Genomic DNA, 27,763 nt, shown 5'->3' on the forward strand with positions numbered 1-27,763 from the left:
GATGGAGTGACATGGGGGTTTGAGTTTGGGTGGCATCACAGAATTTCAATATTCAATGCCGATAATGGAAACATTCCGTCTACTTAACCACAGCCAAACGCGCCTTTTTTGGGAATGTGAAACATGCATACACGCACTTCGCTTTGAAGTAAATTTCTTTGGTTTGTTTTTTCCGTCGATCTTGTTTTCCGTGCTGAGCACCTATGCTACCGACGTGCCAGGAAGGCAGCTCCCACACCTGGACCCTACCTATCGACCCATCAACTCATGAACCGGGGACCAACGGCTTTACTTCCCATCCGAAGGAAGGCGTGATCAGAGATGTTATGCCTCAGAACATCCCGGCGGCGCCGACTGGGATTGAACCCAGGCCTGTTGGGGTGAGAGGTAATCACGCTTACCACTACACCACCGGCGCCGTTGAAGTAAAGATAACTTAGTGTAAATTGGATTATGGTGATTGGAAATCTATTAAATTGACTTACAATAAAAAATGGCGTAAGTAGTTTGGTCAGTTAAGAGACTGGGAAATCGTGAAAAGGCAAAATTTTGTTTTTAGAACTTTAGAGCAAAAAACTGTACAGAAAATAAAACCTCCTCGTAGTCAGTCAATTGACTTAAAATGGAATAAACAGGGTCAAATTGAATCGTCCTAACCGGGCTTTACATTACTTGTAAAAATGGGTGAAGCGATAGGAAACGCTACCCGAGCAAAGTCATTATCTGTTTGACCGTCAAGCAGTGCGATTTCTACTCGCTCTATCGAGTTGTTCGTTACGTTAGTTGCGATAGTGTTCGCGGCGTTTGATGAAGCATCGCTAGCATTGGGCAGCCGCCGCGTGTTGACGCGAGTGCTATTCCGGCCGGGAAACGATCCCGATCGGACACCGCCAGTGCACAATTCGCATCGAAGAAGCTGTTGACCAACAATCGTTACGCCATCCTGGAAAACGGCGATGAACCGAAGGTGGAAAAGAAGGTGACCGTTCTGCGTAAAAGGATTCCCGGAAGGCTTGAGGGAGAAAACTCGACTTTTACATAGGTAATGGCTTCAAGTGCACCATGTACATGTGTACTGGACGCATGAAGCTGATGGTTCCGGCGATGAACCACAACAAGGCCGTCGAGTATCGTGACCAGATGTATCTGGTCCACCTGGAAAGGAATTCAACATGCTTGAATGACCTCCAGAGCATTTGGGCCTTTTCTATTTTATTTTTTAAATCGAGGTGATTACTCATAAACATACGAATTACTCATAAACATATTGTGAATGATTCAAAGAACGTTCCACAATGATCACATGAGTTTGCGCACTAATAAATATAGGAATGATCCAAAAATGAAATTAAATGCTCAGTAAGCAAAATCAGTCACTGCTAAGCCATCGAGCTTCTTTCATCACGACAAACCATTACGACTAACGATCGATTGATAAGTGCCAAAATATCAAGTGAAATGGCAAGTAGTGATGAAAATGTTCTGGACGATGGGCTTCAAAGTGAATCGCTAGTGGACGTGCGTACACCATCTCCGTCAATACTGAATTTTCCGATGCAAGTGCAAGAAGAAAACACTGACTCAGAAGAGGAAGACTACGGTGTAAATGTTACCATTAGGCAATTAAGCCGCCGGTTTATCGAGTGGAAAATTCCGATGAAAAAATACCAGTGTGACACCAGGAGAAACGGAGCCAGAAAAGCCGCTTCGTCGAAAAGACGGGATGGACTATGCTGCAGCCCGTGAACGGGCGAAACTTCCGCTAGCCAGCACTCCGAAGAGGCTAAGAATGGTTGATCACGACCGTTCCAACAGCAGCGAGGAAAAGCTTGCGTCGAAGAAAATATGTGATGGTCGAGTCTCTGGAGAAGGAAAGGAGGAGAACAGGTTTGGTACAGGGTAAGGTAAATTTACCATTGTGAATAATTCAAACCTAACTTCAACAACTGTTCGGAATGTGGAGAAAAATGCTAGAGTTTCTAAAGACCCTAAGGCCCGAACATCAATAGAAAAAAAATCTCTGAGGAATGAAAGGAAATACCAGCAAAGTATCATGAACAGACTGAGAGATAATAAAGGATAAGGGTAGTTCCAAGATCTTTTGTCAAATTTCGGGCACTTCAGGGAAGCTTCGAGATCTTCAAGACTGGCCAATGGAAACTGCAAGATCTTTTTGGATGTTCTAAGAAATTTAATGATATCTAGATAACTTCAGGAATGTCAACAAAACTTCAGATCAATCCAGAGAACTATGAGGGAGTAACTATAAAGAAGCCCCGTAACGTGGGTAGATCCCCTTTTCAGGGTACGTTACGGGATGTAAGATCTACCACCGATTTCTAGTCTTGACTACTTCAAACTAGGGGAACAGGATTTATCAGTAATCAAAGGAACACATCTTAGTCCTTGTTACTTTTTATGCCTTGTTGATAGTGACAAGACTCGGCTTTGTCCACTGAGGATGATCTTGAAACAAGGAAAACAATGAGTTAGTTAGTCTTCATCTATGTGATTCCTAATCTTCTATTCATTGTTCTCTAGTTTGAAGTGGTTAAGACTAGGATTCTGATGCATGGTCATTATCAATGTCATTCGTTAATTTTGTTGCTAAGGAATCCAATTTTAACTGACAAAGGGGCGTGCCTTTGGAGGGTTTTTCAACACTCCGAAGGGTATAAATAGCGGGACCTTTCAATTAGATTCGGATCCTTGCGATAAATGCGAGAATGACAACTTTAAAAAAAATCGAATTCTTCATCATTTCTCAATAGTGATAGAGTAATACGACATGCACTAAACTAAGGACACGAGGTATCCCAAGTAACAATTTTGGTTTTATGAGGATTCTGTAGACCATCATTTAGACTTGTAGAATGCTATGAAACCTCGATAAAACCTGCAATGTTACTTGGGACACTACAATAGATTAAATTACTGGTCGCAGTGGAGTTAAGTCCCGAACAGAGAAAAAAAAAACTTTTTTCAACATAATTCTGATAAATGATGCATGAAGCTTGCATATCTTTTATGCATGACGAACTAGCGTAGGCAGAACTAGTCATTTACTTTTACAGTTGTGGATTCCGCTCGCTCTGGTTCATCATGCATAAGAGACAAATATTTGAATTACTAACAAACGTTATACCCAATATTAAGATCTAAAAGAGCTTCATACATCATTTAACGCAATTCTGTTTATAAAAAATGTTAGAAGCAAATGAATGTAAATGATATTCCATGTCTGATTCTGACATAAAGTCTGTTCCAGTTAGTATTTGGCCGCTTCTTTTTAAGTACTGTAGAGCCTCTAGTTGTCGTAGCAAGAAACGATCGACAACGTTCTGATTTAGAAGGTTTTTTTATTTAGTAGTGAAAATTTCATCAGGATTCATACACTTGTTCAAAAGTGTATGGAAGATGGAACGTGACAGACGTGAAAAAATTCTGGACACTCACGTGCAAAATCCAACGTGGTCAGGAAGAATGGAATGATTGCAAAGGCTCTCAAATTTCCAAAATCGACTGTAAATACCGTGCTTAAACGTTACCGGTAACACTAACGTTGGATCGTGCAAAACAAAACAAACGTAGAAGCAGAACATATGACCGAAAACTATGAGCGAAGGCCATAAAGGCAGTTCAAAAGAATCCTGGGATCTCCGGTCGTGATATGGCGAAATGTACAGTGTGGCACACATTACAGTTTGGCGAATCCGTATGCGAGAAGGTTTCTCGTCGTACCATGCCAGCAAAACATCCCAACAGGACGCTGAAACAAAACCTCAATCATACGAAGGTCCCGTAAAGCTCTGGCCTGACTTAGCCAGCTGCCATTACACACGCGATGTCATAGAATGGTACAAGCAGAATAATGTCGATTTTATTGACAAAAGTATCAATCCATCAAATTGTGCAGATTTTCGTCCCACTGAAAGTTTTTGGGCAATTATCAAGCGCAAATTGAAGAAATGTGACAAAACATTCAAAGCACCATATGATTTGGAGAAGTGGTGGAAAAGGATGGTAGATGAGGTTGACTTTGCAAGACATGATGAGAGGTATTCCGCGAAAAGTTCGAAAATTCATCCGAAAAGCTGACGAATAATTTGTGTTGTAGTTTCCCTTAAATTTAAATAAAAATCCTACAAAATGATACCTTTAGCGTTTTTGTACTTTATTTCCCCTTGGAGAAATGACCTATTTTGTGTGGCCAAATTCTAAATGGAACAGACTTCAGAACAACGTTTGGTGAATGCAAAAGTAGACAAAGAATTACGTGTTCAAGGCTGAACAATTACTTAAGATTCTCACCTTGGGTTTGAAAACTGATCAAAACTCTAGGGCATTGCTATTTTTTAGATCTAACTCTAAAGTTTTGGTATCTTGAATTAGGGAAAATTTTAGAATATTAAGTAAAATTTTTGAGATAATTTTTTTTTTTTTTTTTTTTTTTTTTATATAGTCACTTTAACACTCTTGGGTCATTCGTGACTTGTCCGGGGGTGAGATTTGAACTCGTGACTTTGGCGTGAGAGGTATGGATGTTAACCACTACGCCGGGGTCGCCCCCTTTGAGATAATGGACTTGGAATATTCTTAAAGAATACAAAATTTTAATTTTATTTTGAAATATATTGTTTGCTTGCACTTGTACTTATTTCAATTTCAAATACCTAAGTACATGTAAAAATGTATATGAAGGTCAAATAAAATTCCCAGTTAATTCCCGGTTTTTCTCGATGGTGTACGATTCCCGGTTAATTCTCGGTTTTCCCGGTTCAGTGTCCACACTGTATTACTTATAATAAAAAAAAACTAAATACAGCTGAAGCTATTCCCAACAAGCTACGAGTTCTAACGGGACGTTGCAAGAAATCAATTCAACAGAAGATCTGATTTGAATTCCAAGGTGATTCAAAAGAGATTTTATGAAAATCGTGAGATGAATAAATGGCAGGTAAATTTTAAGTTGTATTTAAAGAGAATTATAACTATAATTCAAAAATAATTAGGATTAATGGTGGCTTGGGTACCTTTGGTAACTGTTTTCGGCATTCAAATTTAAACGACTTTTTTAACGGGTTCAGAGGACATCTGAATGGTTTCTCGAGCAGATCGGAGGTTCTCTGCAGACAGGCTTGGTGCAACAAGATCGACGGAAAACAAATCAAGGGAGAAAAAAGTAGCCAAAATGGTCCGATTGAAGAAATCCTGGGCAAGGGGCCGCTTAAGGAACCTACATCTTTAATTTGAGGCCAATAGATCAAGAATCGGTTCAAAAATAGATTCTTGCGAGTGAGTTGCCGTTCGCGCTGACTCGCTTATGTACAATGTGTAACTTTTTCCTAATGCATTAGGAACACACTACGAAAAAATCATATGAATTTCGTTTTCCTGAGACCAACACATGTAAGCGGCCCTTTTGACATAAAAATCATATAACTCAATAAAAGTGGACCAAGGAACTAATCTTTTCTTGATGGTGTTTCTAACACATCAAAAATTTAATTTTAATATTGCATCCAAGAGGATGCACTTCAATCATGTCGAAAATCTCATGTAATTTGTATGACCACAGAAATAAACAAATGCAGTAAAAGCAGTGTAATGTCAGTTCATGCACTGTATTAATGATAATTTTATCCTCTTTGGCAATTCATATTACACCAAATTTTCGACACGATTGAAGTTCATCCACTTTGATGTGATATAACAATTGGTCTTTTTGTATGTTTCAAGGGACAACTCCAAATCAGTTTTTTTTTTAATTAACTTCAGTTGAGCTAATATGATTGAATCAGCTACTAGTCGTAAAAATTACGACAAATTAAAAGTTACAAACGCCTTTGCCACCTTAACATGGACTAATTTCAGCACAGCATTTGGTAGGAAATTAGACACAAACTAATTGCATTCGACAATTCCCACTGGCAACATTATACAGCCTTCAACGAGCGAATGAGAGAGCGAAAGCAAGAATTGCATCCAATCCGGACCCGGAAGGAAGTGGAAGCTTGTTTATTTCAAAACAAGTACACAGCCAACTGGACTAGTTTCCACACGACAGCAGCATTTTCCTATGTTGCTCCCTAGCTCACTGCTTGCGATATAAACAGCATGTTCTTGTTTTGCTACAATTGACTCTTCCGACCGGTGCGTGGGGGAGGATGCTGGAAGTTGTGAGGAGGAAGTGTGTCAATATCTATTATTTTCGGATGGAGCAACTTGCGACAACAGTGAGGGTATGTCCGTGAGGATACTAGGTGCGGGCGCAGGTCAAATGGTATCTGCCATCCGTGCTGTTTTAGGGCACTGAATCTTTCGTGAAAAATTGTGCAGACAAGCTTAAAGCACTAGAGTTGGGCTTGTAGTTGGGAGGATTTTTGTGATGTTGGGAGAATTGAACCTTGGAATTCATACAAACAGGTTTTATTAGTTGACTTGAAATCATTTGTAATCATTAGACCTAGAGTTTTTTTGAACTATAGCAGAACTATTTCCAAATGCGATTAATAAAATTATTTTTGAAAATTCTTGAAAGTTTATTTTGCAAGATAGTTTCTAGATAATCTCTGAATAGAATCATTTCATTCTACATTCATTCACTTAATTTAAGAGACACATGTATTCCATCTCTGATAAATGGGCAAGCTTTGCGTTTGTAGATGATATAGAGTGGTCATGTAGTTTATAAACCTTATAGTACGACCATGATTTTTAGCGGCGTCGGTGTTGTAAAGGTAAGCGTGATTACCTATCACCCCAGCAGTCCTGGGTTCAATCCCAGTCAGTGTCGCCGGGATGTTCTGAGGCATAACATCTCTGATCACGCCTTCCTTCGAAAGTAAAGCCGTTGGTCCCCGGTTCATGAGTTGATGGGACGATAGGTAGGGTCCAGGTGTGGGATCTGTCTCCCTGGCATCGGTAGCATTGGTGCTTAGCACGGAAAACAAATCAAGGAAAAAAAAAAAGACCATGATTTTGTCGGATGAGTTGTCGAGATAAATTGTATTAAAACCAAATAAATTCGCAACAATCTTAATATTTGTCTGAAATTTTGACGTGTGCAGTTATGTGATACCACGAGATGTAAGAGAAGATTGCTGAGTATTTAAAAAATAAATAAATTAGAAATTATGTACGTTCGTCTTTTACCTCAGTATTAAGCAATTCAGGGTGTAACAACATCCGCAATTCATCATTTTCAGCTTTTATTCTCCCATGATATTCAATTGCACTCCCACCAGACGCCTGCAGAATAAGTGTATTTTCAATGGGACAACGCTCATTATTTAACCGCTTTAATTTCTCGCACGTACTGCAAAAATAAGCTCTCAAGCATGATACACAGTTCCCCATTGCAAATGTATCTAACTCACATAATTTTCTCACGGTTGCAACCACACGAATTTCACCCCCACCCTCGCATTCATACACATTCCAGCACAGCAACTTGAAATGATCTATGGAGTTGCTCGTCGCCCCCACCATCCTTCCAGCAGATCGCTCTCATCAGTATTCATCACTGCTCGGAGCAACATTTTATTCTTCTTAGCAACACACGTTCTTTCTCGTATTGCACACCTCCTACACCGTACTTATTACGAAGTGTCCCTCCTCCTGAATGCAATATACATACGTGCTCAGTAGAAATAACGATATGTATGCGCGGCTAGACTGGTTTGGGATAAATAGGGTCGGAGCAATATATTGGCGAAGTGGAGTTTCATTCTCATAAAGACATATCTATACGCGGTATTCTTGAACTTGCCATGCACACGATTGATTAATGTTTTTTGGATCAATCTAAGATTGAAGTGCTGAGAAAATACATTTGTGGACAAAATAAACGACCTTGTCGAGAACACTACCCTCCACCAGACATATTGACATAGCGGTTCCGAAAATGAAAATGATATATTTCCAAAAAAGGAAAACATAAGAGCCACCACATGAGTTCCCCATGATGAAAACGATCCGAGGTGACGACCTTTGGCATTATGTACCCACAATCGTACCTCTATATATATGGCCGTCAGCGTCGTATGTGGTTTATGAGTGGTGCCAAGAACGAGATCATAACAGGTATACATATGTGGAGGTACTTACCCGTAGCACTCGCTTCGGCAGGCCCCGGTCGTCCTCTTCGGTGATTTGTGTGCGATATGATGATCTCTCGAATACAGGTGGATTGTCGTTTACGTCCTTAACGTTAATCAGCACTGTGGTGTAGTTTTCCTTGAAGGTATCCGACACCGTCAGCCGGAGCTCGTACTAAGAGGGTGTGCGTGGGTGGGTGTTTATGGGTCGTTGATAAAGTTATCGGCCAGGATGTCGTAAACAGGAGAAACGTGCAAGAGAATCAACGGGAAAAGCGTTAAATTGTTGCTGATAGGCGAAACTTGGGTGGGGTTTGTCATTGCGTAGTAAAAATGAAATTGAAGTTCCTGGGAAGAACACCGGTAAAGCGATTATCGCGGTGACTGGCTACAGGGTACCAGTGTAGGATTATGTTATTTGCGATGCTGTTTCGCAGGATGTGTAGGTGTCATAAAATGTAGAATTACATTTGCTGAGATTTAAGGCGAACATTTGTGTGAACATGAATTGACTCATTCTAGCGGAGGAAGTGTAGCAGCTACGACACTAGTGGTCCTCTTATTAGCCATACGGCCTAAAATCTAGAAATTTTCATCAAATTCAACATTTATTCCGCAGGATGTTAGTGTCAATGCTTTTTTGCATTTTTACGTTGAACAATTTGTAAAAATTTATTTTAATCCTGATTTAAGAACTATGGCCATTTAAGGGAACACTTTTCAGACCACATCCAGGGACACGGAAAAAGTCAAATTTAGCGGTCGAGATTTTTTGCGGAGACTTCACGGTTTTATTTGAACTCTCAAAATTCATATATTTGATAAAATTATCATCATTTAAACAACCATTTATCGAGAAACACAACACATAAAGTCATATGATTTGTCAAATTTAGTTGTTTCAAATTATGATTTTATTGTATAGTTCTAGTTGTGAATGATTTTTAAACTACTCGCCACATCACTACATCCTGATGTAGTGATGTGGCCTTATACTAGCCACATTAAAAACAAATAAACCATCAACATTACCATTTGGTGTCAATCCTTTCCCATGGAAGTAAAGGGTTATGTTAAGACTATTTATGTTTGCTACTATGAGCAGTGCAAAAGTCCTAAAGATTGAGCTACGTAGTCACATTAAATTTGATATGCACCTGTAGAACGGCCTAACGCATTGAAACGCCATCGAATCGCCAATGAATTCACTTCGGCCTATCGGATGATGATAAAGATTGCTTCGGTCGGAGCGCTTCTTTTAATTTTGAAAAAAAATGGGTGTAAACATTCATATCACGCGTTCGCATTGACCTCGTCACATATCATATACGTTTATATTATATATCATGTAAAGTTCTGACACATTTCATGCAATTGAGTAAATATTGTATACAAAAGCCCATCTTTGTAAACAATATTGTTTGCAAGTTGCTCGGTTGCGTGAAATGAAATACAAGTCTACGTGATTGAATGTTAACATCACAATTAAAATTCAGAATTTGTATCTGTGTATTGAACTAAAGAATCGTACCAAACGCATAATTGACTTGTTAACTCTGAAACAATGGATTTATTTGATGTTTTCTGCTCGATAGGCCCAAAATGGGCGATTAGGCCAAAGTAGTGCTCTACCCTATATTTTCCCCGATTGTTTTTTTTTATCGAAATTGGAGGCATTTCCCAGTATTTATCTTGGTAATTCAAAGGTCATTGAATTTTTACGGTTCACTGTCATATGGGTTAAAATTGTTATTTTTCAACAGATATGCATATTTTGTCATTACTACTGTAGACTATGCTTGGCATACACAGTTTTGGTCACGAACTGCTCATTTGCTAATAATTTTGCACAGAGTTCTTTTTGAAGCAGTAGATAGAATAGAGTTGAAGCTTGTTATAGATACGTAACATAAAGTTGATTTTCATTCTAGTAATAAACTATATTTGGTTTTGCGTTGTAAACATGAAGTGAGAAATGCTCGCTGCACATCTCGGACTTAAGGTGTAAAAATTCATTGGTGGTGGTTCAAATACTAAGATTTACCAACTCTTTGCAGATCTATAGTAATCCATGATCCTTAGAAAAACAAATTTCAACAACTGAGAGAAAAGTTATTAACAAATGAGCAGTTGGTGTGTTCAACTGTTCATGCCAAACATGCTGTAGACTTCCTTAGTGCCAAGTAGGGTTGATTACCCCATTTTCGGCCTATTAAGCACAACCCGCACTTAGTCTTTCTTAATCTAGCTCAGGTTAGCACCAAACGGAATGTTATTAATACTGATGGCTTCCAAATTTATTTACCTTTCCGTACGTACCGTAAAATTTGATAAAGAGCAACCAATCATTGAGATATTGTCAAAAGTCTAACACTACTTCTTGATGCCAAACTCGGCCTACGGATTCTAAACTCGGCCTAACGCATTGAAACGCCATTGAAACGTCAATGAATTCACTTCGGCCTATCGGATGAAGATAAGTAGCCGAAGTAGTTCTCTACCCTACTCAATTTAAAAATGGTGTTGATATTTTTCCAATTCACCACTAGCGTGCACAGGAATTTTGTTAAGGAGGGGCATTTTTTTTTCTATGTGCATTTAATCTGGGGATGGGGAGTACTCCAAAGTGCGTGGTGGATGGTGCTGTTCACCCGCCACTGTTTCCCTACTGTTCAATTTAGCTAATTTTGTTTATTTTTTGCTCCGATGGTGGTTCATCTTCTTCAATGCAAACTGCTTACAGACAGCCAATGGAATTGGCAATTTAATCCCATCATTATCAATATACCTGATGACAATCATCAACTGCTCGTGGTGGCCACAATCGCTCGTCTCATCTACAATTATTGCCACTGGTTTTCCTCGCAAGGTTTTCGCAATGTTCTGCATCACTACATTGTGCAACAACGTAATCATGTCATTTTGAATACGGTTACTTGTGTACTGGCTGTTTTTTGGTGGTCCAGTTCTTCGTCGATATCCTTCCTGGTTTTGAATTTTTTCCACGCTTCCATACTACCAACATGGGTATCACTGCGATTGGCCATCACTTGGGCAGGAATCGTTGTAATTCTGTTTTGCGTCATGCTCTTCTTTAAGGGTTAAAAATAAGAACCAAAGAAAATATATTCTTCAAGGTACTGGTATCATCTTTTATTCAGTTACCTTTCTGAGATTTTGTGCAATACGTTTTTGTATATTTTGAAGACATCGTTACAGTTATTTTTGACTGTTTCAAGGTTTTGTAAGCCCTTATATGCTGTTGTAGTTACACTTTACTATTACCGTTGCGAGTACGTTGAACTTGGTCATTTTCAGCGTAAATTGTAGGTCTATTTTTTTTCAACTTTTGACCTAAATGCCAAGGCTAAAAGGATCATTAAAAAGGTTTAAAAAATATGTAACGATTGGAACAAATGCGCAAAAAACTATTTTGACAAGCGAGTACAGGATTGTTAACGGAATTACGACTTGTGCGAAGGATTGAGCATGTCAACCCTGTCCCAAAGTACCGCCAGTCGGGGTGACATGAAATGATGCCGAACATTCAACATGTTTTAAAGATGATACAAAGGACAATCCCGAATTTATTGCAACGCACATAAACAGCTGTGACTTTTTAACCACGGTAACAAATGACTTGAAATTTTCAGAGAAGATTCTTAGACGAATTCTTAGTAAGACAACAATAGACCAAGGTTCAATGGCAAACTAATAACTGTCTTTAAATTTTATAAAGTTGCAAAAAAGACCATCCTCAGAATACCTTGAGGTTTCGAGAGGTTCGAATTTTTTAGAACTCTATGAGCTCTATTAAAATTCTTCTCAGTAGTCCTCTGGAATTATTTTTAGAACTCTTCTTGACTTTTACTCAGAACACCTTGGAACTGAAATTCCCTTAGAGTTTCAGAATAATTTCCTCAGTATTATCCAGGAATTATTCCCGGAAAATTAAAAGAAATTATCGGTACTCCCTAGAAATTTTCCACAAAATCCCTTTGGAATTTCACCCAAAATTTAATTTTCTCGGTATTCTTTTCGAAATTATCTTGGAACTATCTGCAGGTTTCACTAAAAATTATCCACAGAATTTTCTTGGAATACTCCCCATATAACCTTTGAAACTTTCCTCTTTTGAAATTCATTTCAGAAGTCCACTAGAATTATACCTAGAAGTCTTCATGATTTTTTCTCAGAACACCTTGGAAATGAAATTCTTTTAGAGTTTCAGAAATTTTTCCCGGAATGAGCTAGAAATTATCATCGGAATTCGATTGAAATTTTGCTGAAAATCCCTTTGGAATTTCACTCAAAATTTGATTTTCTCGGAATTCTTTTCGAAATTATCTTGAAACTATCTGCAGGATTCACTAAAAATTATTTACTGAATTTTGGAATACTCCCCAAGAGCCTTTGAAACTGTCATCAGAATTCAATATCCTTGAGGTTCTTTTCGGATTCTTTAGAACTCTCCTAAGGCTTCTTTTGAAATTCATTTTAGAAGTCCACTGGAATTCTACTTAGAACTCTTCATGATTTTTTTCTCAGAACACTGTGGAACTGAAATTCCTTTAGAGTTTCAGAAATTTGTCCCGGAATGAGCTAGAAATTATCCAGGGAATTTGCTTGATATTTTGCTTGAATTCCCTTTGGAATTTCACTCTAAATATGATTATCTCGGTATTATTTTCGAAATTACCTTGGAACTATCTGCAGGATTCACTAGAGATTATTCGCAGAATAATCGTAGAATCATCCTCAGAAATCTTTTCTTTTGGAACAGTCCTCTGAATTCAAAACCCTTGAGGTTCTTCTCGGAAGTAAAGTTTAAGTTGTCCGTCCATTCACCAAAACGTTGTATTTTTTTTTCAACCAAAAATGTTCAATAAAGCTTGCCTTTATATTCACCAGAACTGTGCATACATCAGGAATTTTCAATTTAGCTTACCCCTCCATGCAGCAGATTGTTGCAAATCTTACACCAGAAATTTTCAATTATTAAATTTAAATGGCAATTTTAAACCAGAAAATTTTAATTGATCAGAATGGTGTAAATTTTCCACCGTGTTCAATAAATTGCTACTCCAATCTTCTGATTCGTGCAGATTTTCCTTTTTTCTACCAGAAATTTTCAATACACACACTTAGAAATTAATATTTTTACACGAGACGTAATTCAACTTTGACGTAAATCATGGAACGTAAACAAACATGGCATGTAACATTAAATGTCCTGAAACCGAAACATATGCAACTCGACGAAAAGTGCGTTTGATTGAATTGATTTTCTCGTCCTTTTCAACTGATTCTTATGTCAAAAGGGCCGCTTGCATGTGTCGGCCTCAAGGCACTGAAATTTACATGTTTTTTTGTAGTGTGTAGCTGGCTTTTCCTATCATCAGAATGTTGCAGGTTTTCCACCAAATAAAAATTTTACACCAGAAATTATTATTAAAATTTGTTTCTCTATTCATCAGAATGATGCAAATTTAAAACCAAAAATCATATAACTTTAATTTAAATTAAATTTAAATAAAGCTTGTACCTTCATTTACCAGACCAGTGGAAGTTTTCCACCAGAAATTTTCTGTTCATTTCATTTATCAGAGCGATGCAAATTTTTCAATGCAGTATGGTCCTCCATTCACTAAAACGGTGCACCAAAAGTTGTCAGTGAAGTTTGTTTCACCATGCACCTTTGTGGAGCAATTTTCTGGTGGTAATTCAATAATGCACCAGAATGGTACAGATTTGCCACCATAAATTTTCAATGAAGCTTGCATTCATCAGAACGATGCAAATTATGCACCAGAAAAATGAATAAACCTTGCTTCTACATTCACCACAGTGTTGCAAACTTTCCCCCAGAAATTAAATGTACACCTCCAAATTTTTGGCGTGATTCAATTTTTCCACCAGAGTTATTAATTTTGATTAGTCCCTCGACCTTGATGATAATTTAACACCAGAAAAAATCAATAAACAGCTTTTTCTTCGATTTACCACCACAAAGGTGAATTTTTTCAACCTAAAATTTACCCTCTTCTTTTAACCCTCCATGAATCACCTTGAAAAAAAAAAATTACCGTTGAATTTCATTGAAGTTTGACCCTTCATGCACCTTTATGGTGCAATTTTCAGGGACCACCTCAAAGGAATTGACGCAATAAAAGGTTTTTACTGCCCTTATATTATGAAATGAAGTTATATTACCTTCAAATCAAGTTATCAAGAAATCAAGTTATTTTATATTCTAATTTTGTAAATGTGAGAATAAAAATCTTATTTATAAAAGAGGAGGAAATTGCCCCACCTTGCCCCACCCTGTGCACGCCATTGCAATTCACTCTATTTTAGTTGTGAAGATGTGACTTTAGTGACTATTTTTAGGGAAATAGTGACTTTAGTGACTTTTTGGTGTGAAAAGTCACGTTTTAGTGACTTACTTCAAAATAGTGACAGTCACTAAAAAGTTACCTGCTACCAGCCCTGTATGATCTGTCCAGACCCAATCTGTTAAAAGAACTTGAACTAAACACAAGAGTGTTAAAGTAACTATACTGCCATTCCATAGCAAAACGATATAGTTATCTGAATTTCGTAAAAATTGATAGTTGTGTTATTTATCGAAAAATTAGACTAGTTTTCTTTTAATTTATCAGTCAAGTGTTATAGCAACCATTTCCATGCTAAGGTGATCATAATTTCATATTTTGTTAACAACTGGGCTGATCTAAAAAAAGATCACAACATCAAATGATCAAATGATAGGTAATTATAAATAACGTTATGAAAAAAATATGCTGATATTAATAAAATTGAAAAAACATTGATTTTAGGGGAAATGGCTCTTATTTTGCCCATGGCTCTTAGAATGGACCCATCGCTTAAAATTTGCTATTTATCAATTTGATCTAGACGAACGCGTCATTTGGGACGGTACTACATAGTGGATATTTTTGTTCGCTATTGAACATTTAGTCGATTGCTGAATTTATGTATGGGCCCAAATTAGGGGCATTAAGGCCGACATAACATCCAGTTCCCCTATAATGATTTTCATGGTTTGTAGACAGAAGACGTAATATGCTTTTTTTTCTTGAAAATTTTGGATTTATACACGACATATTAAAAATCAGCGATGCGTTTTTTTTTTTTCGTTTTTGAGTTATTTATTTTTGAAGTTATCAAAATTTGGGTTTTTGCTCAATACTTCATGTCGATCAGAAGTGACGTTTTCGTCATACAATTTATTAAAAAAATGACAAATACGCTATTTTGAAAGAAAAAAATCAAGATACAAATTGGCCGAGTTTTTAGAAAAATGATACACATTATACACAATTATGCAAAGTCTTATGCAAATGCGAGAAGGTTGAGTAGGTTGAGCCGAGGCAAAAATGGGTTCTACGTCTCTGCCGTCGCCGATGAAATGACCGGTGCACAGGTCTAATAACAGTTCTAATCTGTATGCTGGTTCTGAGTTGTAAATACCAGGGTGAGTTTATTTTGTACATATCCATAACCAATCGATATATTTTCTTTGATAAATTTCGTTTGATTTAAGCTGAAATTTACTTTGATGCATTTTCGAAAAATTCAAACCCAGTTTTTCGACTCATCCTTTCAGCTTGCAAAAAAGTCGCGTAATTTTGTATAACATACCAAGAGGAATTTTATGACTAGAGTTTTTGTCAATCAGAATCGATGCACCGAGGAAAACACCAAAATAAATTGCACCTTTATTTTGTTTTGCATATTATTATTGGCTGATATTAGGAAACCACTGTTGTAGATGAACTTTTCCCTTTTATTACAAGGTAGGAAGGGGCACGCTATGTCTGAAGGCACTTCGTGTACCTCAGTTTTTTCTTCACAGAATGTTAGTATTGATCATTACAATCAAATCGGTGATTGATTTAAAATATTTCATATTGGGTTTTTTGAGAAAAGTGTTTCGAAGTTTACAAAGGCGTATATGGACTATTGACGATACAAAACTTTTACGAATTGAACAAATGCAGTTAAATAAGGTTCAAAAGTTGATTGCATTCACCCAAATGGCAATAAATAATTCTCATTAATTCTCAAATAAGATCCGTATTGATTATGTCAACTTTACGCAAAATCAATTAATATTTATTGCTAGAACAACATCTTTTTTAATTTCTCTTCCCTCATAAGAGTAAAAGAGAAATGACCAGCAGGACAGTCCGAAAAATCCACGTAATCATAGTAGGCATTCATTTTCGTCCTGTTTCAAGTGTTTTTTTTATAGATATATCGTGTAGGAAATCTAGGAAAATTTAAAAAATCTCACGAAGAAAATAGAGAGTGGGCGTACTTTGGTTCGCGTGTAAAGGGCCTTAGAAGTTTTGTTTACAAATGCTTTTGTGCCGTTATCAAATGTTATGCCTGAAATATCTATTATCTCAACTCTTTCCGTTTTTGAATTGTAGGCGATCCAAATTTGTAGTAATCTTTTTCAAAAAGAAAGTTACGAGAATCAATCAAAATCACTTGCACCCCTGCTTCCAAGTTTGTGTGGTCGTTCCCAACAAACAATTTGAGCTGAATAAGCTATTTTTTTAGCTTAAGAAGCATATTTGTGCCTGAATAAACTGTTACTCAGCTTGCAATGTTTGTTGGGTTGGGGGCTTGTGGTTCTGAATATGCACAAACAAGCATAGATAAATTCTTTTCCTACTCTTTACTGATGTAAGCTTGATGGCCCTGAAAAGAGCCATTTTATTGAAGAGGACATCCATGGCCACTTACGCTTGGCGTGTTTAGTGTAGGTGACAGCATCACGGACCTCATTTTCCACGAACACCTTCAGCACACCTCGTAGATCAGACCGGAGATACATCAGACACTCCCCCCTATTCTGCGAGTCACGTGACTCTCTCTCACCGGTGAGGTGACAATAGTCACCTCGTGTGAGGTGACTCTCCATTTGATTTACATGGAGAGTCACCTCACACGAGGTGACAATTGTCACCTCACCGGTGACAGAGAGTCACGTGACTCGCAGAATAAGGGGGACTGCCACGGCGAGCCAGACGACGGATGGTGGTTATCTCGAAGAATTTGCGATGACGACTGGCACCTCCTTTGCCACGACCAGCCACGACCTACTGCTGCTATTGCTGACCACGCCGTCCGAAGCGAAAATGAGCTGATACCAGTTTAGTTAGTTTTAGTTTAAATGATCTTTATTTTAGTTTAACTTGGACGATTACCATATAAATTTTTACTAAGTGATTTAATTGCTTTCTTCATATTTAGGTATGGGCAAAATTCAAAATTTGTTTTACAGAATTAGTCCTAGACTTAGTACACGGTCGACCACCTTGGTGGGATTGGTTTGTTTTGTTTTTAGAATTTGAAGAGAAACTACTTAATACTACTATTGACAGCTTAAAACTAACCTACTCTACTATATACACTTAACCTACTATGTACAAATTGCTTATTAAAGCATGTTCAGAAAGATTGCATTTTTGAATAAATTTAGTTGTCATATCATCAATTTTGGAATCTACTTTGGGAATTTCTGCCTCTTGATGGAGGTCTGCTATTCTTGTGTCGAATGGACGATCTAGGATCATCCTCAACACTCTATTCTGTGCAACCTGGATTTTGTTCCTGTGAGTCTGAGCGCACGATTCCCACACCGGGGCGGCATAGAAGATCGCGGGGGCTATGATCTGTTTGTAAACAGCCAGTTTGTTTTGCCTTGAGAGGCGGGATCTGCGGCAAATGAGCGGATACAAACACCTAACCAAGGCGGAGCACTTAACTAGGGTTTTCTCTATGTGCGAGCGGAACAGGAGCTTCTCATCGAACAACATCCCGAGATAAGTAACATCAGTGGACCACTCGACCCTTGTACCATCCATTATTACGGTACAGGAGGGAGACGGTTTAAGGTTTAATGATTGTCTGTGAAGGAACATGATCGCTTGGGTTTTCGAGGCGTTGATTTTGATTTTCCACGTGGTGGCATAATCAGTAAAGGTGTAAAGGCATCGTTGGAGCTTGTTCGTAATTTCACGAGGCATCCTACCCTTGACGGCTATCGCGGTGTCATCTGCAAACAGAAAGAACACGCAACCGTCTCCTAGAGGAGGGATGTCCGACGTGTAGATGCTGTAAAGCAGTGGTCCCAGCAGACTCCCTTGCGGAACACCTGCTGGGATCGGAAATTGTCCCGAAAGGGAACTATTCAACGACACCCTGAACGACCTTTGCTGGAGATAGTTACGGGTGATTTTCACAAGGTATGGTGGAAAGTTGGAGTTACAAAGCTTGTATATAAGTCCGTCGTGCCAGACATTGTCAAACGCCTTTTCGACGTCTAACAAGGCCATGGCTGTGGACTTGGATACAGCTTTGTTACTTCGGATGTTATTCATCACCCGCACTAGCTGATGATTGGTGGAATGCCCCTTGCGGAACCCGAACTGTTCCGGAAGAAGAATGTCATGTTCCTCCACAAACTTGTTTAGTCGGCTGAGGATCAATTTTTCGAACAGCTTGCTCAGCGCTGAGAGCAGGCTAATCGGTCTGTAGCTTGACGGTAGTGAAGGGTCTTTCCCAGGTTTGCGGATCGGGATGATTTTTGCCACCTTCCAGATGCTTGGAAAGTAGTGCAGCTCCAAGCATCTGTTGAGGATGGCAGCCAGCAGCGAGTGCACCCTCGTGCTGAGATTTTTCAACTCTAGGTTGAATATTCCGTCAAACCCGGGAGCCTTCATGTTCGTACTGTGTTTCAGCGCTGAGCAAATTTGTTCCTCTGTAATCCGTTCTTCTGGAGGGACGGCACAAGGGGAGGCATCTAACGTCTGGACGCACTGCACAACCTGGTTCTCGAGTGGACTTGGGATTGTAGAGCCAAGCAAATGCGACTGGGCAATGTGCTCCCCAATTGCATTGGCCTTCTCTTCGTTGGTGATAAGCCGTTCGTCATTGACTCTAAGTGGTGGAATGGGCTTGGGGTGAGACTTCAGCACCTTGGCAACCTTCCAGAATGGTCTGGAACGGTCGTCCAGGTTCTGAACGAGCCGCCCGAAACTCTCGTTCCGGATTGAGACCATTCTGGAAGCGATCTGTCGATTCAGATCGACCATTTCGTATTTACGCTGCAGATCCCCAGTCCGCTGAAACTGGCGTCTACGAACATTTCTGAGCCGAATCAAGAGTTTGGTGTGGGAATCAATTGCTTGAAACTTACCCCTCACAGGAACTCGTCGAACGCACTCTTCGTCAGCCATGGATATGGCTTGATGGAGACCCTCCAGGGCCCGGTCGATGTCCTCCACTGTGTCGAGCGGTGGGTTGTCGTCGATGTGGCGGTCGACCACGCGTCGAAACTGGACCCAGTTGACTCGATGGTAGTCCTTCCGCTGGCACGGTGCAGGGGCCACGTTGTAGCCCAGCTCGGTCAGCACCGGTTGGTGGTCCGAACTCAGGTCGTTGACGGCAACCGGCTTGGCTAATCTGGTGTTTGCCAAGAACAGGTCCACCGTCGATGGGTTGCCCGTCGGTGATGTGAAGGTTGGTTCGTCCGGAAACCAGACGGAATAGAGACCATGCTGGGAATGGTCGAATAGCAGGCGGCCGTTCTGGTTCTGCTGGTAGTTCCGCCAGGCCTCGTGCCGGGCGTTCAGGTCCCCTCCGATTACAAAACGGGCATTGGTGTGGGTTATGATGGCAAGGTCGTTCTTGAACTGCTGTGCTGTACCATTGCTAACGGTACATTGCCGGGGGCAGTAGACAACGATGAACCGGACGTTTCCGGTCGATGTTTCCACCTCAACGCCGACGGCCTCGATGATGGAAGTGCGGTAGTGGGGTAGGGTGCAGTACTTGATGCCTTTCTTGATGATGACCGCGACACCGCCCCCCCTGGAGCTGGTGCGATCAAGCCGGACAATGCTGTGGTCGGGCAGCCAGAAGCTGTCACCGGTCTTGAGGTGGGTCTCGGTGAGAAGGCCCACGTCGATGTCGTGCTTGCGGAGGAAGTCTGCAAGCTCAATGTTTTTCGCCCCTACGGAGCGAGCGTTCCAGTTGGCGATCTTTATGGGTTCACGGTTCATAATTAGCGACGAAGGAGATGATAGCTTGGAGCTGTTGTGTTCTTGTTGCGCAGGTGCGCTTGATGATGATGGCCTGGGCCAACAGTGTGACGATCTCATCCGTTGACAGCGGAGAATCGTCTGTAGCTTCACCGGTTGTACCGGCCAATCCCGGAGCAGGGGGATCCGTCGATGGCCCGGAGGCTTGACCGGGTACTGCAGCGGCAGCCAACTGTTGGTTGAGCGGGAGCGGCGGCAACACTGGAATTGGCCGTGATTGGACCGGTGATAACGGAGGAAAGTTCTGCGCGTTGTTTTCTGGAACCTTCTTGCGACCGGGCTGGCTGTTGGACGAGGCCTTCTTCCGGATCTCGGCGTATTCGGCCCGCTTCGGACAGGCCTTACTCGTGGCCTTGTGGGCGGCACCGCAGTTGGCGCATGTGGGAGTGGCTTCCTCGATGCTGTCGCAGTTGTCGATCTTGTGGTTTTTGCCGCATTTGATGCAGCGGCTGGCCATGCGGCAATTCCTGGTGCCGTGCCCGAACAATAGGCAGTTCGAGCACTGAGTGACGCCACGGTGGGTGGGTTTATACCGCTCCCACTTCACTACGATGTGGAACAGTGTGCGTGTCGTCTGGAGATCCTTCACGGTTGTGGAGTTCTTCTCCAGATGGACCAGGTAGAGCTGGTCACGATACTTGATGGCCTTGCTGCGGGTCATCTTGTGGACTTCGACCGGCTTGAGGCCGTTCGCCTTAATCTCGTCCATTAAGGTGGTGGTGTCCATGTCGTGGAGCCCGCGCAGCACCACTTTCAGCGGCTTGGTGGCCTCGATGTCGTGGGAGAAGTACTCCAGCTTCATTCTGTCCAAGAGGGCCTGAACTGCGTTGAAGTGTTTTTCGGCCGGGACCATCAGTTTGTAGCCTTCCGTGCACCGTTGAATGGTGCAGCGAAGGCCCTGCTTAATGTAGAAATCCAGCTGCTCCCATAGCCCGGGAGGGAAGCCCTTCACATAGAAGGGTGGCAACTTAACTTTTTTCGGCACCGTCTCAGGGTCCGACTGTGGCTGGGCTCCGTTCTGCAGGGCGGAGAACGGATTGTTGCTCAGCAGCTTTTTTGCTGCTGATACGGTGGCGCTGCTGTCTTCAGGTCTGGGTCGTTTAGTTCCGGGAGGCCCCGGCTGCGGGTCCGCAACGCCTGTCAGGATGGGCAATGGGGTTTTCTTCTGCTTCTTCTGGGCTGGCAGCGCTGCTTTATATCTTTTTAGGTTAAAGCAGAATGATGTGCAACCAAGTGGTATAAAAGCTACAAAGACTCCTCCCATTATGAGTAGTTTGCTATCAAGTAGCGACACTGGTTATATTCTTTTTGCGTACACGGCGAATGAGAACGCCCCAAATTTGAGTTTAGTTCACTCATAATCGCCAAAAGTGTAGGAACTCAGCGATGAGTAAATTTGTCTTATGATTTCCTGTGGAAAACCTAAAAAATCTGCCAGAAAATGAGGAAATTGACGAAAATTTTATTCAGTCTCGAAGTAGTACCAATAGACTGAGTGAATCCAATCTTTACTTTTCTCAAATTCGGGAATTTTTCCCTGGAAAATCCTGGAAAAACCTGGGAAAACATGAAGAATATTTACTCATCGCTGAGTTCCTGCACTTATTTCTGAGATAACTAAACTCAAATTTGGGTCGTTCTCATTCGCCGTGATAGATATCGGCGCCGGTGGTTAGCGTGATTACCTCTCACCCCAGCAGGCCTGATTACAATCTCAGTCGGCGCCATCGGCATGTTCTAAGGCATAACATCTCTGGGAGCTGCCTCCCTGGCGTCGGTAGCATTGGAGCTCAGTACGGAAAACAAATCTCGCGTCACTTTTCAATAGGTCCTATCTACATTGATCGATTCTCTTCATCGACACTCTCTTTCGTAAATAACTCTACTTCACAAATGGTTCCTGCCGTCTTCGTCGAATTAGATGCTAGATTGTTGCTTCTTCCATCGAAAATATCCGGCCGTGGCTATTCAAAGTTGATCAAGGTTGATCAAAACAATTTGTATCCCTGCTTCCAGTTTGATTACAGGAGCATTTTGTGTGGTCGGTGGTTCTGAATATGGACAAACAAGCAGATGAATTCTATTCCTACTCTTTACTGTAATAAGCTTGGTGGCCCTGAAAAGAGCCGTTTTGTTTCCAATGTTGGTGATGATTTAACCTCTGAAACCAAACAGAGTGCGTCTCTGTCATTTCAAAAACGTAGATAACATCCATGGCCGCTTACGCTTGGCGTGTTTAGTGTAGGTGACAGCATCACAGATCTCATTTTTCAGGAACACCTTCAGCACACCTCGTAAATCAAACCGGAGATACGTCAGACACCGCCACGGTGAGCCAGACGACGGATGGTGGTTATCTCGAAGAATTTGCGTTTGGTTTTGAACATGGCGATGAGTGTGTAAAATATTACGCAATTCCATCCTTCCTATTCGCACGCGCCCGAGGATCGGAGGCGAATGCCACTTCGAGTTGTTTCGTCTACTTACTATTCTCTGACGACTGTGCTGGGGAAGCAGAATATGCATGTAGGTAATTGGTGGATTTGTTAGTTAATTCAACGCTTTTGGACAATGCTGAACATTTACCAGTTTTTCAATAATTTCTTGTTGAAAATCAACATTCGGAAGCATTGTTATCATAGCCATATTTCTGATCGATTGGTGATAAAATTATTGAAATTGGACCAGGGGAAGCTGAGTTGTTAACGTTCAAAATCTTTCTTAATTTGTTACATGTTCCATTTTCGGTTTTCACAAAGTGTACCACGATATAGAAATCAAAGACGTAGTCCTACGTTAAAAACTTATGGGTTTGAATTTGAATGTTTCTTCTATAAGCTATCTCATCGGGCCGTTGGTGGAACAACTTCCACTTCATGTGTTATAAAACAGGTATGATAGAGAGAATTTGTTGCGATATCTATTTCTCTATTACGCTTCCGTTATGAATTGTGATCGATGGCATGAGTAAGGTGGATGGGCATTAAAATGAGAGTTCGCCACCTAAAAAATATCGTGGTTTAAATTTGAAACAGTTAAAAAAAAATAATCTAAATTTTTCACGAAGATTTACTCAGCTTTAAGAAAGATCTTAATCTGAGTGTTAATAAGTTAGTTATCTTTATAATTTAATATTTTACGTAACTTTACACCGTACTTTTGTTATAATTATGAATTATGAATTATGAAACATACTGGCCGTCAAACTATCCAGCCCGGCCTCAAATCAGCTATGAGGAAAGACAAATGCGACTCGGCATGCGCAATACGGATTCGTTAGTCACCATTGTAGGTTCTTGATAAACGCCATTGCTCGATAAATGTGTAGTTTTAGAAGGATGCAATTTTGATCATCAGCTAAAGGATGTGGACAATATGGATGCTATGATGCGACATTGTTTTCGTTGCGAACTCATGGATGAGTGCATAGGTCTTTTTTGTGAAAGTTGGTCTACCGAAACCTACCGGTAGCCCCGATATTCCATATTGTAAAATATCACATAAAAGATGTTTTCCTGATTCACGGAAAAAACAAGCAAAGCTGTTCATAATTATTTTTCCCAAACATGGAGTAGCTATAATGCAGTGGAAAATTAATGTCTGATACGACAAAAATTTGTTCAAAGTGGTGGAATCATATAATAGTGCTCATTTAATGGAATCTCCTTTTCTTGGCAGCACCAATTTTTTTTATTATTCTCTTTAGATATCTATGTAAGAATTGATAAGAATGGATGAAATAGATGGAATTGAAAATAATAGTAAATTTAGAGACTAAACCATTAATAGATAATGAAAAAGTTACGATATCTTACGGTACCCAAGAGGGAATCTTATTGTAGCATTGAAACGTAGTATTTTGACTACTTCAATCTCCAACAATCATTTTCGGCTGAATTTATGTCGATCCGTAACAGTTTTGTATCGTCAATAGTCCACATACGCCTTCATAAACTAAGTATACTTCAGAACACATTTTCTCAAAAAACTCAAGATGAAATGTTTTAAAACCTTCACAGATTCGATTGTTAGGATCAATACTAACTTCATGTGAAAAAAAAATATATAGCGTGAGGGGGTCTCGGACATATTTTGCGACAGCATGAACAAGTAATTTACAAATCATTTAGAATTTTGATAAAATATCTTACAAGGTAGGGATGGGGAAGATTTTTTAAAGGTTATTATAGCTTAAAAATTCCATTAAAAGTGCCTGCGCGATTATTGAATGGCCTCTAGGCTATTCAGTTCATCTCCAATAACCTTAGCAGTGACATAATCCTGAAAGAGACGTCATATAATATATTTAACATTATCGTACATATTACAATATGCTTTCGTGGCATGAGGGTTTGTTTACCAGTTGGTATCGTTTTCGTAAAAGTTTTTTTGATCCTGCGCAACGACTGATGAGTCTCCGGGTGGAGACTTAAAAGTCATGCCTCAGTGAACGTACCTTTTTATTTTTCTCATAATCCAGTGCTTTCGCTACGTACAGAGCTCCGGTTGTATTGTGTATCGCAAACACATCGCCTACGTTACCGCTTGTGATCTTGTATCGAATACTGGGAGCTGCAAAAAGATGAAAGGAAAAATACAGGCGTTAGAAGATGAGGGTTGGTGATTTATTTGCTGTTGTTAAAATTGTGCAATATACAATTTTAGGAAAGGTAGCATAATGTAGTGTGGGATTTGGAACGAGTTTGCCTACTTCGCTTTACGGTGCCTTCTTCCATTGCGTGGTTTAATATATGGTGGCTAATTAATGGAGCGTCGTTTAGTGTTTATGAATGATAATTAGGCATGTTGTGCAATTAAGATCCTTTGGACCGCAAAAACCACACGCGTCATTAGCATCGCCCAGTGAGAGTATAATTCTTCTTTCTTTCCACACCGCGGCCGTACACCGTTATTGCGGAACGCTCGGCTGCTCGTCCGCGATTCATGACTGCCTGTAAGGGTTGGGGAGGAACTGGGAGTTAGCATTTTTGCCTGCCCTGCGGTGAACTACATAATGATAAAGAGAGCCCGGTACGAGATTGCAAAGAGTATGGAAATGGGCTTGTGGTTGAGTTATGATCCGCACACAGCCCCAACCATCGTCGAAGTTGTCGTAATGGTTTCGGTCAGTAATTTCAGTGGTGTCCGTGTGCCGTGTGCTGTGACTAGCTACATTGGTGTCATAATTATAAAGCCTGTTCGGGTCCAGCTGGGGATGAGGAAGGACAAAGTGATGATGCTCGGTGAATGCAGTTCGGAGTGTGCGTGCGGTATAATTAAGCCGCAAACCGACGATACAGTATGGGAGTGTAAAAATTGAATTATATGCAAATTTTACATCCTCCGGCCGTCCCGGATGTGTCGTTAGGTTAGGATTCTCACCAGTTGCCAATGATTTATGGCAAATTTGCAATCCAAGCTAAGCTCGCACGCTCTTTTGGCAAGCAAATGGTGGACCCAGATTAAAAAAAAAGTTTTATCATTTAACTAGGGGAAACGCACCAGCATTGGCCATGTTCCTATTTTGGCCACCTTTTGACAATATTTCACTTTGTTTACAATTTTGAGTTGTTCAGTTTGTTGTTACAAATCATATTCATCGGTGTACATCAACATTTCGACCACAAAATGCACAATTATTGTTATTTAATTGGTTTTCTGAGGTGTGGCCAAAATAGGAACCTATGGCCAATGATGGTGCACTTCCCCTATAACATTCAGAAGAGCACCAGCTTTAAGCTCTCCGCTGATGGTTATAATACCGAATAGTATCACTTTTGAAGATCGGTGTTGAGCAATATTTGAGGCTCTCCAGACCTCAAAACGTAGCTGCAGATCAGTGCAATATTTATTGAGTTAGTAACCATAAATTTCCATAAATTACCTATAATGGTAATTACAAACACCCTCGCATCCCCGCTGCGGCATCAAACGGAAATATGTGGGTAAAGTTTCAATCGAGTGTGACTGCAGTCAGTGGGGTATAGGACAAATGTCGCCGAATGCCAGAAACTTTCACCACAAACTGGCACTGGTTTTCGACCAGGTGTTAAACTTTTGCTCGGCGTGTAATTGTGCACTCCTGTAGTGCAGCGCCAGCAATGCTACACCACTGATATGTGCCACAGTTGCTGCGGTGTGTTTTGGAAAATTTAATTAACGCTTGGCACTTTTGCACAGTGGTCGGAGATGGCAAAATCACGAACTCATTTGAATTGTGTATGAACTATTTACTTATTCAAAAAAGTGTTTTCAGAGGAATTTTTCACATAAGTATTGCTCACAATTCTACAATTTCAAAAATTTATCATGCCAACTATGAAAAAAAAAATAAATAAATAAAAACCTTGCTTTTTCCCCTAAAAAGATAGAAGAATACTTTCTTGCGCAAAGTTCTAGAACTACTCAAAATGTGAAACTTTGTTGAAAATACCAATTTTATATAACCGTTTTCTATGCTTACCCCTTTAAATTTAGATTTTAATAAGTTTTTATATAATTATGTTTCATGCTAAAAATACATTCCTCGCAAAGTTATAGTTTTTCCTCATTTTGACTGCATATAGGGAAGTGACAAACCGGGATACAATATCAACTACGCATTTTAAAGCTTATACTTTGTACTTTACATTAGTGAAGTTTTGGATAGCATTAGTTCAAAAATGAGTGAATAGGGTCACGTTGATTGATTGCATTTTTGCCATTTTATATAAAAAAAGCAAGCCAATCTGCTAATGTTTGAAATGTGGCCTGTGGTATTGAGAAGCAGCTAGTCCAGTTTGTCTCGTTATTTTATACAACATGGTAAAACACGGAAGCTTTCAATGTGACCTTTATGTGGGCTTTACTTACGTAAACAATTAATCAAAAGATATTTTTTTGATTTAGTCAATAGTTTATATACAATTCAAAAGAGTTCGTGGTATTGTCATCTCCGACCACTGTGTTTTGGAGCAGGTGTGGAATACTTTTGATCAGTTCAATATTATGCTGGCACTGTAGAGCACACCAAATGGGATTTGTGGTAAACTATTTGATTTACATGGTATATTTGATGTGGTGAATGGTTTTGAATACCCACGAAGCAGTCTGATGGTTTTTTGGATTTTGATAAAATTGCAAAATTGTTCTAGATCAGCGCATCAAGCGCTATTAACAATACGAGTTTGGATTATGAATGTATTATTTAAAAATAATTTACTAGTACTAAATTAGGGAAAGTTTTGGAAGGTTAAAAGAAGATTTTCAAAAAATCACCCATCTCAGCAGGGCACCCTAATCAAGGAATAGAAGAGGTACGTTCAAAATTCTTGAAAGTACGCTATGGTATGCTGTTGGTACACTACAAAAAAAAAACAATATTTTCCGTTGGGCTGAAAATAACCGTAATAAAGATAACATAAATCATAATTTTATCGAAATCTATGAAAAGTGTCCTACTGGATCGATTGACTTGAAGAAATGATCAGACGCCAATGTTTCAACGCGTATGAAAGTTAAGATGTTAACTTGTGATCAACAAAG

The 27,763-nt window shown here is 39.9% G+C and overlaps 1 protein-coding gene across 5 annotated transcripts in view; it reads right to left on the reverse strand.

Moving 5' to 3' along the window:
• Positions 1-27,763, reverse strand: part of LOC135710239 (neural-cadherin-like) — a 1,396,020-nt gene that overhangs the window by 97,627 nt on the left and 1,270,630 nt on the right. For all 5 annotated transcript variants that reach the window (XM_065232757.1, XM_065232756.1, XM_065232759.1 and 2 more), the window contains 2 exons: positions 24,696-24,811; positions 8,110-8,274 (listed from right to left, as the gene is read on the reverse strand). In XM_065232757.1, the coding sequence (XP_065088829.1) occupies positions 8,110-8,274; positions 24,696-24,811 (281 nt within the window). The remainder of the gene's footprint in view (positions 1-8,109; positions 8,275-24,695; positions 24,812-27,763) is intronic.

Source organism: Ochlerotatus camptorhynchus, unplaced genomic scaffold (assembly GCF_037179485.1).
Source record: "Ochlerotatus camptorhynchus isolate MF236.1 unplaced genomic scaffold, CSIRO-AGI_Acam_v1.1 ptg000372l, whole genome shotgun sequence".
NCBI classification, from domain to species: domain Eukaryota; kingdom Metazoa; phylum Arthropoda; class Insecta; order Diptera; family Culicidae; genus Ochlerotatus; species Ochlerotatus camptorhynchus.